Source organism: Dicentrarchus labrax, unplaced genomic scaffold (genome assembly GCF_905237075.1).
Source record: "Dicentrarchus labrax unplaced genomic scaffold, dlabrax2021, whole genome shotgun sequence".
Classification (NCBI taxonomy): Eukaryota; Metazoa; Chordata; class Actinopteri; family Moronidae; genus Dicentrarchus; species Dicentrarchus labrax.
In genome coordinates, this window is record NW_026136702.1 from 4612823 (window position 1) to 4633276 (window position 20454).

A 20454-nucleotide genomic window follows, 5' to 3' on the forward strand; every position below is an offset into this window, starting at 1 on the left:
ATAGCTGGACTTTTTCTGCCATTTCTTCCCATCATCCTTCCACTCTCTCTCTCTCTCTACAGGCTACACACGTGTCCTGGTGTCCTTAGTATTCTTGGCCAGTTTGTGGGTTGAGTGACAAATGGGCAGCTGATGGGTGCTGATGGGTGCTGTTTGGCCCGCTGCAGCAGTAAACTAATGACCCTGTCTCAGCACCACCTTTTACGGCTCCATCACACAACCTTTAATTCATACAATTAGACCTCCGCTGTTTCTCTTTCACTAACCACCATCGTCTAAGACACAGACCACCTTCAGCACAACATGGCCAGCAGCTATATTACATTTGTTTCTCATACAGGGCTTTAGCTTTCACTGTGACCTCAGGCTCCCAGGTCTCCTGTGCAGAGGAGAGCTGCTGGATAATATTAATATTGTGAATCAACTATGTATTCATGTATCAGCTCTATACTAATCTTGACATGTGGTGTGCTTTGGGACTAACATACTCTTCTCTCTTATCTCAGTTAGGCAGTGTTTGCATAGAAACATCATTAAGAACCTAATTTTGTACTGTGTATTGGTTCAGGGATGCACACTGATGCCACATAAAGCAGTATACACATTACTAAATAATTCTCCTTCAGTGTGTGGGTTGTGCTTAGTACAGCTGTGTGGATCTGGTGGTCTGTTTGCCTTCGCCAGCTCTCAGGCACCTTTTACGCACAGTGATTTAGCATGGAGGTATTTGCCTAACAGACTGTTATATCCCCCATTGAGCTTACCTGTGAGTGGGTAGCAGTGGACAAGCTGCAAATCTCCCATCTGGTTTCTTCATCACGGTTTTCTGTCAGTATTTTGGTTATCACACTGCAGTTGTCCACTTCATTGTTGATTGTATTTTTTTCTATGTCACCTGTTGTACACTCGTCCATCATTCAGTGTAATTCACTTTTTCTTTGCTGATATACCAGAAGATTCCACAGCCACAGAAATGATAAGAGTTAATTATCTGAATGCTGTATATAATATTCTTCTTCTTCTTCTTTTTTTTTCTCTTTGTCTGATCACTTCTCTGCCTGCTAGTTGCATTCTCCGGTCTTGGCTTCACCTCCTTCTACCTGGCAGGAAAGCTGCAGTGTTTTACGGATCAGGGTCGAGGGCGTAGCTGGCGCCTCTGTGCCATGGTGCTGCCTCTCTACAGCGCTATGATGATTGCATTGTCCCGCACCTGCGACTACAAACACCACTGGCAAGGTCCAACTAACAGCTCAGACACAGGACACGTGAAAATGAATTTCCTGCATCAATCAAAATTGCTGTCAAATAAATGCTGTGACATCCTAACTTACATCAAATTTGCCTGTGTCAGCCTGAGAAGGATTGCTGTGCAGAAGTCTGTTTCAATCACACCTGCATCAAGGCAGGTTTATAATTATTATACAGATCATTTATGAGGCAAACTCGGGGTAATGGTTATTTCAAACAGCTGTACTGCTGTAATCACATTTTGAACTTAATCAGCATCACTGACAAATCAAGTCTAAAAAACATAAGAATGTACAGAAAATCAGGCTGAGCAGCTTTCTTATTTGCCCAACAGACTGAAAATTGTGTCTTATAAGGCTGTTTTCTGTCAGCTATAGCATAATGCCTCCGATGACAGTGAGGTAGCATTTAATTCAGCAGCCTGGGTAGAAAATTATAATTACAAGCTTCATTTTTTCATATCTGTTCTAAAAGAACTGGATGGAGACTTGGAGGGACAGAAGGGAGGGAATGCATATGTGGGAGGGGTGTGGGAGCGAATATGTGGTAATATGTTGACAGCTCTGTCATATGGTGTTAATTAGTTTTAGAGAGCCATATGTTCCTGGGGAGTAGGGTAACTAAAAACAGACAAGTCTTTTAACAACCAGGATTTATTTACATCAAAAGTACAACATACAGTAGTTACAGGCAAGCTGGCCACTCTCTGATTCCTCTTAGTATTTCTTAGCTCTACACGCCCTTTTTCTCATCCCTCTCCCCAGCAGACTATGAGTAAGCAGCAATGGTGCAGCCCATTAAACTTGAGGGGCCCCAAACTGCACTCAGTGTAAACACAAGCTGGGAGCCCCCATTAGCCTGGCTGCTGAGCCATGTTTGATGGATACTCATATTCCTCACCATCCCTTTGCACTTTGGAGGTGCGCTCTGTCCTCGAGGGGGAAAGGCTGGGCATCCAATCACTGTCTCAATGAGGCCACCAAACTAATATATTGCATCAAGTCACAGTCTATTAAATTCAGTTGACAGGAGTTGATGAAACATTCACAGAGTAAGCTCATGCATTGTGTAGTTTCTGAATGGTCGAAATCGATGTTGTATTATATTTCATCTCGCCCAGAAGGAGAAAATAAAGAGAATTTGGTGAGACCTATGGAGAAATATAATTTTGATATTATGGAAACCTCTACTTCAACTGCTCTAGCCACCAGCTGGCCATGTCATTTTGATCTATACCTGGCAATATAGGCTTAATAATCACTATGGCAGTGTGATATTGTATGATGTATTATAGCTTACAGGGGACCAGGTATAATACGAAACTGCTCAGCATAGATGACAAAGTGACAGAGACAGCCTGTCCAGAGGCAAGTGAGCCCAGTGCTCAGTAGAACAGATTCATCACTTTGCCTTTCAGTTTACTTTCATCACCCTCTAAACTAGCCAGGCATGATGAATGCTCACTGCAACACTATTGCACATACACTGATGCTAATTAATTGTGCTGATTGTAAGAGCAGGTGTTATTTTTCTTCCTCCACATAGGCTAAAATTAACTAAGATGCATACCTTAAAATATATATGTGTTTTTGTGACGTTGCAGACGCCTTTGTTGGAGGAGTGATCGGGTTGCTATTTGCGTACATCTGCTACCGCCAGCACTACCCACCATTTCTGCACATGGAATGCCACCTGCCTTATGCCAGTCTGGCTGCTGCCGCCTACGCCCCCTCGCATCCAGAGGACGACCCGCAGCCCACTGACAATGCCACCACCCTTCCCCTGGAGGGCTTGACTGAAGGGCCAGTATGACTAGTGGCCACCACCGAGACTCCCCCCAACACCCTTACCAAGCCACCAAGCCCACCTCATTCTCAGTGACTGACTGGCACTTGTAAACATTCCTATGGACAGAAATACACCTTGCCCATCTCCATACTTGTAGACCTCGTCTCGGTGACACCTACATTCTTTTGTGTTTGTTTTTTTTTTTTTCTATATCTGGTTCTTGCTCAGCAGCCGTGAAAGTCTATATTTAGATGTGATGTATGAGAAGAACCTACGAATATGGGACATCACCGTTGAGAGGGAAGAGAGAAAAACATGTTCAAATCCTGAAAAAAACAAGTCTTACTAATGGGTGTGAAGAAAGATGAAAATATTGCCAGTTTTTGCTGGAATTCTTTGCTTAATGAGAAATGTGGTTGGCAGGTTGTTTTATGCTGCTGTGTATTTAATGATTGGGACAGTAAGCTGGGGGAGACCCACGAGAAATCCCACGAAATGTCACAGCAATCAAACCATTAAATCATACCAGTTAAACTATTAGAATATTGTAGGTTATATGTCATTTGTCACAATGAATTATGGGATTTGATAGCAGTTAGTGCCAGATGTCCAACAGCTTTCTGTCTGTTACAGTTAGACTTTTAGACACTGCAGATTCAGAAGGCACCAATTTGTTGGTTAAAAAAATCAAGGACTATGGGCACTGCTCTCAATTCATACCTCCTCACTTTTAATAATTTCTAGCTGTCCATAGGAACATAATGATACATATAGAATGGATACACTCTTGGAGAAAAAGCACTGATCCATGCCAATAAAATGACAATATTCAGTGTTCCCCAAACTCTTCTACATTCACCCGATTTTTATTATTCCATTTCACCCCATTCTCTTGGGCTTGTCTAATTTTCCAGTGCAATCCTGCATATCAGCCTTTCCCCATTCCTCTTCCTCTCCCTGTCACCATCCAACTTTATTTTTCACAAGCCCTGCATTTAACACGTTCTCACAAGGTTGCACAGGGACATGAACCCAAACTGTAGCTCAATGAGTGCAATCAATAACGGGCAGGTGGGAATGGCGTGGTGGAAGTGTGTCTGGACAGGCACAAACTCTAATCTGATCCTGCATTAATCCTCATTAAGGGAGATCAGCCACTGCTGCTTATGAGCACATTAGGACTATATGAGGTGCCCCACGGACTGCCCAAGCACTGAAAAATGGCTTTCAGCCCACTGCGGTTCCACAAATAGACAATCTAGCATTCAGGAGACGACAGGCCTAAACCCTGGACAGCGATTTTGATGTATTATTCATCCATTAATGTTCCATTAAATATGAATATTTCCAGACTTAATTTAGAGATTGCACGTTCAAACAAAGAATACACCAAAGTTTGTAGCTTTTTTTCTGCTTGGGTTGTATGCACCCTGTTATGCTTTATTAACACACAGAGATGACACATAGCCAGATTACTGCGTCCCTAACATCAACAAAGCAATTTGTAGCCCCTTACAAGTTTTGTTAGAAATTATGTATAATTTTGTTGCCTCGGTTACTGTGTCTTTTTTGCCATTGCTGTGACATTAATGGGAAGGTGCAATCTCAGTTTACCTCTTACCCAACCCCGCTACATAGAAAGGCATGGTTTGCACAGAAAGGGGTGAAAAAACAAGAGACAGCGCATCAAAACAGCGTGATATAAAATGAGCAGCAAGCCAAAAGTACAAGGTTATTTTGTAATTGTATTATCCTGTCAGAATGTTAGTCAAGCCTATTTGTGAATTTGTCCGTCTCCACTTACAAAAGACTACACGTTTCTGTGTAGAAAGTGATGGTTGAAACAGCTGCACCTTCAGCTGCTGTTTGCTTAATTATGGACACAATTTGGCCTCTTACACAGGAATAGACAAGGGAACTTTTTCTCTGTTAAAAATGATTTTAAACATCATTTCCTGAAATGAGCCACAATTAAGCTTCCATAACTAATGCAACCCATTGGCAGCTTCTTAAAACTGTGTGTGTATGTGTGTGTGTGTGTGTGTGTGTGTGTGTGTGTGTGCAGGTTTTTGACAAGGCTTATCCCACACTGATGCAATACAAAATGGAACTTTAAGAAGAACGAACCTTTCACCAGAGGGGCAAAAGGTGCTCGACTCTGCACATCAGACTCTGTGACGGGACTTGACCAGACTCTGAGAGTTGACTGAAAAGAAACTGGTAACTCACTGGAGTCTTTTAGCACAGGCCTGGAGATCTGTGACTGTGAGATTTGGACATCTTGAGGCGGTTTTGGAGATGAGATGATTGTGACCCAGATTCATTATGTTCTATAGACCTGCATTTGCCTGACTTGGCAGCCTGATGTTTGTACTTTGTCATTTAGTTTCCTACTGTTAGATGGTACAGTGTATATTGGAAAAAAAAAATGTTGTTTAGAAGTAATGTCTGTGTGAGTATTTTCGCTTTATCAAGGATTTAAGTTTCCCATGTCCCTTCAAATCATTCCATGATTTGTTTTAATTTGGTGCTATAGATGGTTTTGTAGCAGTAGGTGTCACTTTTTCCAAACAGTGGATGTGTCATTTTGAAATGAAAGTTCAATAATTTTCTACAGAGAAAGAAAAAAATATATAATAATGCGTATGTCTTAATCAGATGCACAGGGGCAACAAGTGCAGGATACTCTGTGATTTTTTTATTTAATCATTTCACCATCCCAAAGACTGATGGGATAAAAGTATACAAAAATATTAAAGAATGATGAAATTATTATCAATTATAATGAATAGATGTCTGAAGAAAAAAAGAGTGTAAGACTTAAGAATCTTTGTTCATGGCATGCCAGTTCCATTTGTGAGAAAAGACAGTTTTCTATGAATAAGCATGTCTGGCCTTGAGAACTATTTGAGCTGTGTTTTGCTGTTTGTATACTTTATGTACAATAAAGGACTGCAGCTGTGTGACATTTGTCCATGGAGAAAACAAAGGAGCCTAATGTATCTTGTCAAAGTTTGATCGTTGGAGCCTACTTTTGTTGCTATGATGGGAACTTGCCTCTTCACTTGGATTCAGTGCATCAATGGAAGGTTTGAGGATGTTTATATGACAAATGTCCTCCCTGTACTCAGAATTTAGGTATACTGCATTATTCTTTATCATATGCAAATGAACAATCTTACATTATGCAGCATCAGACGTTTGAATGAGCTATATCCCAAGTTCAGTTCAATAAATTTATGCTTCAACGAGCCTGCTGTCAGATTGCCCAGTGCTACTGAGGCAATTGAGTGTATGTGTGTGAATGTAACTCTGTCGTGTGTTGTGCTTTTCTGCATCAGTTGTGTTGCACTCTTGTTTAGAGAGTTTCCAATAAACGTGTGTATGCTTACCTACCTGTTGCTTTTCATATCAGTAGGATTTAATTGGGCTGCTGTCAAAGACAAATCAGCTGTCATTATATGCTTTAGAAGCTAACTTTTGAGAGTATTCGTTAGTCAGTTGGTCACTCCATCACTTTGGTTCAGACTGAAATATCTTAACAACTATAGTATGGATAGCCATTCATTGTTTTTTTTCTTTGACAGACATTTGTGTTCCTCAGATGATGAGTCCTAATTACTTTGTTGATTTGTCTGAGTGAAATAGCTAAACAACTGCATGGATTGCATAGTCAGTATGCCTGGAGAATAAATTAACATTACTTTAGCGATCCCCTAGTTCACCTAGTCGTTTTTTTAACCAAATACACGCAAAACAATAAAAGACATTCCCGGCAGCATTAGCTGTACTTGCGTTTAGTGCTAATTAGCCAATGTTAGCATGCTAACACTAAACTACTATGGTGAACATGGTAAACATTTTACCTGCTAAATGTTAGCACTGCCTTTGGGAGCATGTCTCCATGCATTGTGCGCTTACACACAATATACTGTATGAACCTTGTGTTTAGAGTGCATGGTGAACTTACAGTTCCCCTGAAAGAAAACATGAATGCTTTTAGTCCTATTTAGAACATCAGGCAGTGGTGCACTCCAGCCACTTGTGGCCTAAATCAGCAAAACAACCAAAAACACAAACCAAAAGAAATTTTAAGCCATAAACACAGGAGAGAAAGCTGTTCGGATCAGACTTGGATCACTTTTGGATCAATTGTTCTCATTTTTTTCTCACTTGCTGCCCAAGGCTTCTGTACATCTGACGTGTGGTAACATCCCATCCAATCAAACCCAGGAGTGCTGCAGCAGCCACTGTAACTAGATTCCTGCTGAGAAACAAACTGAAAGATCCTGGTTTCATTTCACTCTACATGGCTCATATATCTGATCCATTAGGTGAGAATATGATCTTAATTTGTCAGCTTTTGGAATGAAGGTCATTCAGTTTGGTCTGTGTTAATAATAATAATACAATCAGGAAAGACATCATTTTTGAATAAACAAATATATTTAATTGATATGTGCATCACCCCATCATGACGTGATCGTATTTGAAGGGGTTGGTGAAGCCGTGATTAGGAAACCCCCTGATGGAGTCTGGACACTGGTGCTTGTGATGGTGGTGGTGATGAAGGAATGAAGAGAAAGCTGAAGATCTGGATGCGATGAGGACTGGACTTCTAATGAGCTCAGCCTGGGAACTGGATATGATGAACTGCAGGTGAAAGGGGTGGTGGAGGCTCACAACGATGTTGTACTGAAATGACAGCTGAAAGCAGCAGAGAGAAGAACTGATTTTGACAGCAGCAACATGGTTGGCTGGAGGAGATTGTGGCAAAGTCTGATTGGATTAACTGAAAGAGTAAACGCCCATAGCTGATTAGAAAGGCGAGTGAGAGCATTGTGGATGAATGAGGCATAGTAAGAAGGTCTTCCTGATTGAATTTACGCTGAGCTTCAGTGGTCCCAAAGTCTTCCTGCACCTGTCAGATTTAACTTTATTTGGAGTTCACAGTGAATTGCTAAAAGGGCCTAATATTTTGAGAGTCTGTGCTCCTCTTTTGTATTGCAGATAGTACAGTTTAGGGCACACCGAGCACTAACATAACAGTAAAACACCCACATAGCGGCAATTACACAGACAGCCATTGTTGCTCCTGAGCAACCTATTGAAACCTTACAAGAAACCACATACTGTGAGATTATGTGTGCTATTGGAGTAAATTATGCACAAAATACAGCCTTTATTTAGCACTGCAGAGGACTAACATTTGATACAGCAGCAAAGAGCCGCCTGTCAGTTACACATTTGTTTGCTTGTTTGCCTTGGAAATAGAAGAGATGGTTTCCTTTCAGTGTATGAATGATTATAGTGCTCAATCAATGGCAACTGTGTCATCCCTCAAAACACCCATATTGTTTTCCTGTCAAGGACAGCTCTCTGCTTCTGGATGAGCAGTGCCATTATGGCAGTCAAATCAACCGGGATCTAATGCATCAACACTCAGCTGGCATCTAATATCACTTAACATTGCAATACCCTTCAAGACGCTGCACATAATACTCCATCACACTATTGTTTTCAGAAGGCTATTTAAATTGAGATTTCATGAACCTGTGGTAACATAAGTTCGCACCATGAGAAAATCGTAAACATGGTAATAAGATATTGTAGATTCTGACAAAATACTGAATGCTAGTGGGTGTCAGACCAAATTTTATCAGATCATATCAGAAAAACATTATGTGACACTCTTTCCACCCTTCAATGCAAGTAACCCTAGCTAGGTTTGATGAAAATGTTCAATTCAATAAAAAGGGATTCAAATTCAGAAAGTGTGTGTCAGTCTCATCAACACTCATAGTAACAGTTATCAGACATCTGCTTTCAAATAAATCACAGTCCAGAGCTGTGGAGAGAACCTACTTGTCAGTTAATCATGCAACTTGATTTAGTCTTTACTAGCTGGCAGCTGCATGACAGAACAAGTGTGGATAATTTGTTCATGTGCAAGAGACAGCATAACACAAACTGTAACAAACGTGCCAGGAAGCAAACTCTTGACAAATTATTTTTTCAAAGTTCCCTACTGCAGTAAGTGATAATTTACCACTGTAAGGAATTGTTTCATTACAGCATAAGTTTTAAATAATGAATACTTTTTTCTCCCCTCCGCATCTAATTTGGTTTTGGTTTTACAAAATGCGACATTTCTGAATAATAAATGGATCTGGATTCTGAAACATGTGGCAAATAAAGGAGTCATCAGATTGGCTCATAATTAATGGATCAGCTAAGGAATGTGAGACTCATCTGTTATAATTCCCTTATGTGGCGTTGTAACCGATATAGGAAAAAACAGAAAAAGAATGTTTCTGCTGAGCTTGCTGGGTCGCCACAAAAGTCAAAAGTCAGTAAAAAGTCACTCACATATTTAGATTACTTGAGGCACATTAATTACTCTTCCTAGATTGTGGCTTTTTGGAAAAGAACTGTTTCTCTGTTCATGAATCTATAACTTGCCTGACTTCATTACAGTTCTCACTCTGCAATTAAACATCAGATTCATTAAGCTTTCCATTAGGAGGTTTTGTATGGGTCTTGAGATCTACTGACAGCATTAAAAAAACAATATGTATTGTATTCAATTTTATCTCGGTTAAAAAAGCCCCTCCCTCGTGATATTTCATATCATCAAATAAACTTTATATATGTAAGGTAGCATGCTCAATAAACCAACTCGGCTTGAATCACAACCAAAGTGGAAACTGACATTCATAATAGATCAATAGCAATGAGCAGACAGCTGTAGATGTACCTTTCATGTTCCCGTTAATTCCTCAGGGTACTGTGCTATATTGCAGAATGAGAAAGAGTGATTTCTGTCATGTCTGCCTCATTAATACACAAACCGCAATTCTGTCAAAGTGCAACATTCAGTACAAACCCTTAAAGAAGGGTCTGGGGAATTGTCAGTGTGAGTGGCAGGCTTGCTCTCTTGGTTCTTAAATGCTAAGTACTGATTGCACTCTTGTTTGGCTCGCTCCGAGGGAGAAATTGATCCACACCATTCAGACACATGGCATAGTCAAACGTCAGCAGAGGACAAACATGCTTGAATGGAACAATGGAGGTTTTTTTCCAAAGGTAGTCGAATAAAACTAAGAAGTGGTTTGAGGAAGTTTTTGAACTACTCTTTTCTGCTGCACAGTCAACTTTAACTATATGCAGGAGCTCTATATACACTCTACTGTGTATAGATAGATTCTTTAACATTGGCTGTATGGTTTTACTGATCAATACGTCAACTGAGACTCAAATCTGGTAAATGTCAGTCAAGATAAATCTTGTCATGTCTAGAAGGTCAAAGTTGCTGTTCTTTCGCTTTATATTGACGGCTGGTCTGTGAGGTGACTGCGTATGCACTAAAGCAAGAAATTACCAAACAAACAAAAACAAAACACGGGAACAAAGCCACTATTAAAATGCTGTTTTGCTATATCCATTATCCTCATCGGACATTATTAGTAAGAAATGTCTGAGCTGTTATAAGCTGGAGAGATGTTTGCCATTCTGGTAAGTGTGTTTGTTCTATGCTACCTAACAAAGAGCCAAGGTAAGATCTGAATAAAAACTTTTATAATTATTAAATAGAATATTTGTATAACTCCTACTTAAAATTGCAATCCTTGCCTCTCTACTTTCTCCTTTGACATTACTATTTGTTTCCTAATCTGGCTGAACTATTATCAGAAGAAACAGACTTTTGTTCTATTTCAATTACTTCAATTACTTTCACATTGACTCCTCCCTCTCGGTTTTTACTCCGACTGCATCTGTTGTTGACTTTACTCCCACACATTTCCTTCAGAGGGAACACAGACCTGTATATGTGTGTTATGCAAAAACATGAATTTTGAAATAACTTTTCATATAAAATTAATAACTACTCTTTGAAGAGCTATATTTTCCTCAGACTGCCACACGAGATGGGTTACATAAGTTGTTTTATCATCTCTAATAGTGAAATATTTGAAATCACAATGTAAACAGTGTTGCTGAAGTTCAGAAGTTTAAATCTCAGCTCTAGCAGTTTTGCACAAAGTTGGTATTCCCCCGTTGAATCCGCAGGCTTAGGCTCACTCTGGAGGACATTGTTATATCCTCTTCTTTGCTGTTGCTGTTTCATGGGCGATATTGATGGCTGAGGTGTGAGGAGAGCTAAGTGACACACTGAGAGAACAAACCCAGTCTGCACTGTCAGCACAGCTGAACTTTAATGTTCACTTCTAACCTTTCAAAAAACTTCCCAAAGTGTAAAACTTGCAATTTCCAACAACTTTAACATTTACCTTTTTCATCGTGCAGCAAATGCGTTAATGTACGTGGTAACCAGTGATGTAATGGAAAGATAACTCATCTACTGTAAAGTTGCAGGGAATATCTTTTTCATAAGATGGCGTTAAATGGGTTTTAACATAGCATAAGACAACTCAAACAATAGACAGGAGGACACAGGTTCCTCTACAAAGATTGCAGTGTGCAGGGGGCTGTTCCAGAAAAGGTGTCAGACATTTAAAAAAGTGAAAATCAATAGACATACCCTCTGTTGCAGCACTGCTGCAGTGAATAACATTGCTAACACCACAGCATTCTCTCCCACAGCTGAGGCAACTGGGAACTTTCCTGCAGGAGAGCTAAAGGATTACCAAAATTATCTGCTCTGCACCAGGTATGGCAGCCACAGGTGAGCTGCATTATGCTAACAGCTACTGACCTAGTTGTGAGCACTTTTAAGAAGTGGAAAACTGGAAGAGTGGCTAAGCCTGCTGGGACTCTGAACAGAAAGCACTGCTGTAGCACAACGCTTCTCCAATATACCATGCCTTATTTCCCCAAACATGTTTGGCTGTCTAGGATAAGAATGTGCAGGAAAACATACTTGAACTTTAACAAAGAATAGCAGAACATAGAAGTACTACAGTACGGAACTTTGGGTATTAATCATCCAGTCTTTTCCTTTAAACATATACAAACAAGATATTTTTATTAAACAGAGTGGGAGATTTAGAAAAGTTGCTCCTATTTTCGGGGATTTTGGATTGTCCAGACATTTCACACTCTTTGGCTTAAATTGGCCAGGAGATTTGACTACTATGTTGAGTACAAAACTGTCTATTTTGTATTGAAAAATAGATATTCAATCAGTTTACTCATTGATTGGTCTTACATGGATAGTATATTTACTTTGTTACACCCTTGAAAATATACTATCCATGTAAGAGTAACTAGTAGTAAGGCTATTAAAACTCCACTAGGCAGAACTTTCCACCTATCTCTCTGCTGCTTCGTATCACTCCGCTAAAAACCTTCCACCAATCCCACAACAGCAGCAGAAGGAGTTGGCTGCCCTGTGAAACCTCATGTCTCGTAGGGCCTGCTCTTCACGGCATGAGCCTCACCAAGTCTTCTCAAAGATACCCCTCCAGCACTTCATGGCCCCAGGGCAGAGCGCCCCAGGCTTGAGGGCCAGCAATCCTGTCTAACAGTGGAATGAAAGTATAGTACACCACATACACATCACTGTCCCTCCTCAAAAGTTATTCCCCACACCTCTTTGCCTCTCGTGGATAGGAGCAACATAGCATCGCACATAAGGGGCCTGAGGCTCCATGTAGTTCTGGAGCATGTTTTGTTGCCGTTGTAAGCAAATAAGGTATTTTCTGCTAGATTTTCCATCATTGAATCAGGCATTCACCATCTGAAGGGAACAGCCAATAAGAAAGCCCTCTCTCTGAAATGTGATTGGCCAAGGTCTCCCATCACAGGCTAGTTTTTCTAAAGCCTGAAAATAGAGCCTAGAGGAGGTCCAGAAGTCTTGTTTTCTTTCAGAACTCTTGAATTACAGTATGCTGAAAGGTTATTATTACATTTCTGCACAATGATGCCAAATATACTGCCAACCCCTCAGCTTTAAGGGTCAGTATTGCCTTCTGTTAAACTATTTTAAAAAGATGATTATAATGTTGTTCCCAATGTATTATATTTATAGTGATTTATTTGCATGTATAATTGATGGACTGTATATTAAGAAACTGGAAACAGCCTCCACAATCACCCCGATGAAGGCAATAAAGCTGAGAAGCATGTTAAAAAGGAAAGAAAAAAGTGTTTAATTTTGACTTAAACTAAAACTCACTCACACAGACACCTACATGCCACCATAGTGGTCAGATGCATATTATAGAAGAACATGGAGCATGTGTTTGTGTGCATGTATAGTGTACTTGTGTGTCTATGAGCTCATAGAAGATGGAGCAGAACATTTCTGTCATATTTGACCTGAAGTTGTGTTTTTCTCCCTAGAAGTAGTTTGCATTTTTGTGGAATTGTAGGAAAGGTCAAGAAAGGTTTGTGGACTGTTACAAATAAAGCACAATTTCAGCCCGGGCTAAATCGCGAGACAACATCAGACAACATTTTGCTGCAATAATCTACATTTGTTCATTTTGCCAACACTGATGATTTATTTTAGGAGCTATGTTTCAAAATGACATATCTGCCAATGTGATACCAACTCACCCGACAGCACAAAATTGAAAATTATGAGTCTAGGGGGAGAAAATGATAGCAGGTAATTTCTATCTGCAGTTGACACATTGATGGCACCTTTACAGACTGGATCGCCTGGTGTAAATTTTTGAGATACTGAGTGATAGATATCAGGTAACTTTTTTCAGAATAGATGTAAGATGAGTCATTTTTATGGACATGATCTCTCATAGATCATTTTCTTTAAATCTGTGTTGAGGGTAAAGGTTTAATCGACACCACTGAAATGTTGACTTATCTGCCATCTGCAGACCTGCGGGATGAATTGGTGCTACAGAGAGGTGGAGGGATTTATCTCAGCACCACCAACCCCCCCAATCTACATACCATGATTGATGACACTAGGGGCAGGAATCCTCTTTCTGATGACTCTGTTTGTGTGTGTGTGTGTTGTGGTTTCATGTAAATATGAAACAGTAGACCTTCACAATGATGAGATGGAGATGTGGCAGGTCTTTTAAGATAACAAACACGTGTGTTTGTATACTTGTGTGCACTGTGCAGGAGAAAAGCAGTGTGGAATAAATAAATATTTTATGATTGCCAAGTGTTGTGGTCCAACATGAAGCAGCAGTAGACCTGACTATTAATGCTGAAGTGACAATCTGGGAGCCCATACCAACCCATACAGGCAATCTGATCCTGAACACCTTTACTGATTGTGAAAATATTATATTTTGTAATATTAAAATTCAAATTGTCATAGAAGCACAAGATAGCAGAATTGGTTGTCAGATATATATATACATATATATATATATATATATATATATATTATATATTCATGTCCCATGCACCAGCTGAGACAACATCTGCAATCATCCATATTTGCTACATTCACTGTGAGAAAATTGGAACAAAAATTACCTTTCCAATATTAGCTCAAAATGAAATAATCTGGTTTTCTATGTGCCAGAACTTAGTGCTGTATAATGTTAATGCTTATTTGGGCTGATGTTCACATGGGTAGGGTAAGATCACATTTTTTCTGTATTCAAACAATATACTCACTTTCCCATCTGTACAGAGAGAGTTAATGGTCGCTGGAATTGTTATAATTGTAATTGTAATTTTTGCCTTGTGAATTTAACCAGTACAGTACAGTGCAGTGTTAATTACATGTTAATTCAACCCAAAAGATCAATGTACTGACTGTACTGTACTAATGTTTGCTATGCTAGCTGGAAACATACTTACCAACAGTGTGTCTCTGAGGGAGAATCGCCCCTGGGATAAGTGCACATTTCCAACTTGCATGGACATGTCTTTCTCTTCAGTTTGTGCCACAGACGGCGAATTCACATCTATTCCCTCTCACATGTGTCTTTCCATTGACTTTGTATAGAACTGTGCTGCCTCTATCACTTGGTGTTCTGTCTTAACACATGGTGAGGAATGCATTTTCACCTAAAATGACGATGGTGGATTTTGTCCTCCATCTCTTACATTGAATTCATGTTAGGAAGGCTTGTATGGACTGGAGAAACAATTACAATGAGAAGAAGATGATATACTTTATTAATCCCCAATGGGGAAACTCTTTTTTCCCTCTGTTTTACGCACACACATAGGCCTGAAATACAATCATGCACATGCAGGGCTTAGAGACATGCAAATGTGAATGGATGGTGGAGTGATGGGCTGCCACATAGCGGTGCTCCAGGAGCAGTTAGGGTTAGGTCCTGTAAGTCCCTGCAGACTGAACAACCAATAACTTGTTTATACAGTACATATATACAATAAGTATAAAAATGTGAACCTATCCTTTAAACTTGGTGAACACTGCCACCAGCATTGCACCATCTGAACATTCCTGGGCTTAGGCAGTACAACATTAGCTATTGTCACACAGCAACTTATATATTCATGGAATATTTACAACGCATGTGAGGTTTTCATTTATTAATCTATGGAAATCAGAGTGCAAAGTAAAATTACAGATCCCCTAAAACATACAGGTGCCCATCCGTGGATAAAAAACCCTGAAATTCAATCTGTTCCAGCTGACTGACTTTAGGAACATTAGAAACCACAGGATTACCTGTCAACCTATTTACAGACACACTGACTCTGGGGAAACAGCGTGCATGCCTCACGCATTATGCATAAACTTGGGTGAGTGTGCACTCATGTGTGTCTGTGTGTCCTGCTGTCTACCTGCTTGTCTGCCAGTGAGCAGGAGAGACCTATAAAAAATGAGAAAATGAAGCTGTAAAGAATAACTAGTTTGTCATGAGTAGCACCACTGCCTCTTAAAAGCAGAGAAACATCAATAATTCAACAGATACAATTGCTCATCGCGGGTTACAAACCTGCATGTCTGGTTATATCTCTGCTTTACAACATCCTGCCTCTGCATCTTACACCATCACACTGAGCTTGCAGTTAAACAACCATCCAGCACTGAGATCTGACAAACAAGAAAAATTGACCAAATACCTGTGCAGATCTTTTCCTGTATCATAACCCTAGTAACAGCTTATGTGATGGATGCTCTCACCTGCTTCTGCTTGTTGCTACATGACATAATAACTGTGTGTTGGATTTACACTTAAAGTTTACCTCTAAATTACCAATCATGTATCAAGGTTATATGTATTTTAGAATGCACAACAAACAGAACAGAAATACAGCTTTTTATCAGACACATTTTTGTGAACCTTTTCTCTTCTTTGCCTTTCTCTACATGTTTGCTTGGCGGCCTCATTGTTGGTTTACAGAGTTTATTATAAAGGCCATCACTGCACTTTTGTGTCATGACCATCTGCTAAATTCTTTTGACATTTTGCAAATTGTTTTTTTCTTGCCGAGGGTCAGATGAGGGCATTGACACAGTATTCATTTCTGTGTGTTCAATAAGGCAGCAGCCGGGTAGCTTAGCTCAGCATATAGACTGCAAATGGGGAAACAGTTAGCCTGGCTCTGTCTAAAGGTAACAATATACACTTACCAGCACCTCTTAAACTCTCTAATTAACACGTTATATTGTTGAATCCATACATAAACCAAACTGTAAATTACAGTGTTCTTGGCCGTGCACAGTCTGGAGTCTCCTCTGGTTTCCTGGCAACCTCAGGATAATGACAAGACTCTGGCTAGCTGATTCCCGCCAACCATCTCCTGGCTGTAGCCTAATATTTAGCAGACAGGAGGCAACTAGCTTAGCATAAAGCCTGTAAGCAGGGGGAAAAAAGCATGCATTTTTGTCAGCACTGTGAGGTTGCCAGAAACCACATAGTGATTGTGTAGTAGTAGTTATTAGCAAATATAAGTGTACTTCCCAAAGCTATTCCATTAAGTAAATTCTCCTAGAATAGTACAGCTTTGTCATATGCTCCTACCGTACATGTGTTCAGTAACATGCAAGGTGGAATACTGCCTATCCTACACCTGTGACATAATGGTGAAATGACCTCCATGTCAGACGTCATCAGTGCGCTGATGGGTTTGAGATAACACGCTATTGTCACCAAGAGTTTGGGCCCGTAGAAAGACTTTAAAAAAATTTCAGGTCACTGAATACAATAAGTAATGCATTGGCTGTCACTGTAACTGTCACTATTTCTTCCTCGTGGATCTCTTCAAGGATAAGGCTAGAGAAGGTGGTCATAAATTCACTCGATCTAAAAAAACAGTTGAGCTCAGACATAAAAAAACCCCCCACCATGATGGAGAATCTACTGTGTATATAATAGTCCACACTGATGAAGCATAACTAGAAAGAATAAGAGATTTGTTTTGATTTCCGCTGCATTTTGATAAACCAAAAATCTTTTTGCCTATTACAAAAGACTCATCTTGCCCGAGGTACAGAAATTGTCTCAGAAATATCTGTCTGTCCCTGAAAGAAAAATGCCTCGTTTCAACCTGGCAACTCCACTGCCCCAAGGCCCCCCGGAGCTCTCTTTCTTACTGTCTCTCTCTCAGGAAACATCAGACTTCACAGGTTATGGTAAATATCACATTGAGGAATGCACCTATATTGTTAATGATGAATTATAGATATGTGTTGTTTGTTTTTTTCAGTTGCTGGTACTCCTGATGTGTACCTTTCAAAAGCAGCAAAAGAGAAAAACAAAGATAGTATTTTTATAAAGTTAATTGATGGAAACTACACAGCTAGTTCTGAACAGAGATGTGTTGAGCAAAGAAACTCAACAGACAGGATAAATATTTAAACTGTCTCCCATTTTCCTTATTTATTCATTTTAGCTATTTAATTGGCTCTCAGTCCCCTTGTCTGGTTCCAGTTGATGAATCACAGATGAATCGCAGCCTGTTTTCTTTTTCTCTGAAGAGCTTGCGAAGTTAAGTTTGTCAAAGAATTTACAGTATTTTCTTCCACTAAGGAGGCCATGGTTTCCCCGATTGTTTGTGAGTATTTCTCAAAAAACTGGGTAGGTCTCAGTTGGTCATTTCTATCATTTTATAAATGCTGTCATTTCACTGTAACTGTGACAAATAAAACCAAATATTTTCCATCTATTCTATCTTTGCGTGATAGAATTGATGTCTTGGAGATTTCTTTTCAGAACTGGCAGAGGTTTCATCTAGCTCTGTGTAATTTGCATGTTTTGTGTACCAACTAAAATAAACAGGAAGTGGATGTTTATGGGCAGAGTATGAACAGGCATTTACAAATTAAATTGCCGTCTCACTTCAAAAAAGATAACTGATTTTCCTCTGCAATATTCCGATGGCAGAATTGTATCAGGTGTGTTTGTGGTGGGCCTTTTTCACATAAAGTGATATTCATGAAATCTCTAATTGCCTCGGTTTGTTAATTTTATGCACACACACACGCATGCAGACACTCACATACACAGACGTCGGCCAGCCCTCTGAAGTGGAGATGATGTGTGAATCTAGGGCATGCAGTGACTGATGTTCAGCACTGATGGGCATTGGCACTGCCACTCTGCCAAACCCATGAGGAGCCCGGCAGAGGAGAGGGGCTACAGCTGGCCTGGATAAGATTCGCCATCAAGACCGACAGCCACCTGGCTTCTGTGGGAGTAGAAATACATGGGCCGGGGACACTTTGAGGATGCTGATGCTGCTGTTGTCTCCTGCTCTATGAAATACTTTGTGAAAAATGATTGAAATGGGCAAGTGAAGGAAGGCCCACTGTATGTTTGGTAAAAAGTAAGGCAAAATAAAATCAGATGCTACTTTTGAAACATGACAAAGACCAGAGAGTCTGCACAGACTATCTGGTCCAATACTGTCTGATATTGATTAAACATCTGAGAACAACTCAAGTGTGTGGGGGAATCACAGACATATGCCAAGAATAGAAAAAAGCTAATGAGAGAGGAGTTCACAGTGAGGTGAATCTGGCTGGTTATCTCAGTTTTTGTTGTATTGCACAGTACAACTCCATGTTGTACTGTGGATTGTACTAAGGATTGAAGAATACGGATGTATCAGAACACAGCAGGATTTTCTTAGTTCTATATCTTAAAAAGAAAAATAAGGTTTTTTTAAGTCAATGAGAATTTTGTTATCTGCCCCAGCATTCAGGATGTTGTATTTGGGATGGGTACTCCTGCCCCACTTCCCCAACTCTTTGTACTGCCTGTATCGCCTCGGTTAAAGCAATAAGCTGGCCACCACAATTGGATTCATCTGTTCTCTTCTTTTCTCTCCTTTTCAGTGCTGTTATTCATGTCCTGTGTGCAGCTGATGTTCACTCAAAGGTACTTGCAGAATTGTTGCTCTTCTAGACCCTTGCTTGTAATAAGGCTCTTGGACAATGGAAGTCTCCTACATAGGTGACCACCTTTTCAGCCTCACATCACTTCCCTGGCTGCTCATAAAATGGCAATAGTCAGGAGCATGCAGGTTATCATCATCTTCAACCTCCACAGACTTTCAATCCTTTTGGGGCAGAGGTACAAGGCATGATACTATCACCTTTTGAGCTGTATAAATACTGGAATACAATTGGCAGACCATGTTCACTATGTTTTCCTGAAATGTAGAAAGTTACAAAATATTTTTTTCATCCACTGAACTGACTTGACCCCTCTCTATGTCCTCTGGGGAATAAAACATACTGCTGCGTTGATTTGCAAAGTTAGAGGACCTCATCTGCTACAATAACGCAGTAGGTCAAAATAAAAAAAAGCTTAACAAGCTATGCCTCCCACGCAAAAAGGTCAATTGGCATGAAACCTGGAACTCATAACAAACTGTACTACTCAACACATTTGCCTCAGAGACCAGCGATGTACACAAGACTAGATGTAATTCCTAATAAGAATTATAGAAAAAGAGTTTTCACAGCTTTTTCAGTTTTTACACATTTTTTACATTTACTACATAGTACAGTACATGCTATACTCATACAAAATATTGACCACATTGTTATTGTAGCTGATTAATTGTACATTAATTGTGGGGGGCAGCATGTCTACTTGTTGCCTTGGTTACTACTGTATGAGTGGTAATGAGATGCAGTTCCACTTCATCAGCTTCTCTGTTGTTGCAAAGCAGTAATGGTATTCCTTACAATAATACTCAGAAAAAAGACTCTTTCCACTGCGTGTAACATTTAATATGGTTACTGTAGAGTAATAGGCTATGAGACATCAAACCAGCTATGAATGAGTCCCTCTTAATTTGCTGGCCTCGGTCCATTTCCTAATGGAGAGGGCTTTGTTAGCTGTAGAGGCATCTGGAAGGATGCACACATGAAAAGATAGGTTTGTTTATCCAGTCATTTCCATTGAGGCTGTATGCCTCTCATCCATCTGAGGGGCTTTGTGAAGAACGGGTGAAAAAGGATGCCTTCAGGCTGTTCGATGGGGTGCTGGCTGCTGAGAGCACCTATGTTCATTATCATATAAAGCAGAAGATGTATTG

General features: G+C 40.0%; 1 protein-coding gene across 1 annotated transcript in view; it reads left to right on the forward strand.

Moving 5' to 3' along the window:
* plpp4 (phospholipid phosphatase 4) overlaps positions 1 to 6025 on the forward strand; it is a 46269-nt gene extending 40244 nt beyond the window's left edge. Inside the window, exons 6-7 of the mRNA XM_051378141.1 lie at positions 1066 to 1236; positions 2852 to 6025. Of these exons, the coding sequence (XP_051234101.1) occupies positions 1066 to 1236; positions 2852 to 3060 (380 nt within the window). The 3' untranslated portion in view covers positions 3061 to 6025. The remainder of the gene's footprint in view (positions 1 to 1065; positions 1237 to 2851) is intronic.
* Positions 6026 to 20454: the final 14429 nt, after the last annotated feature.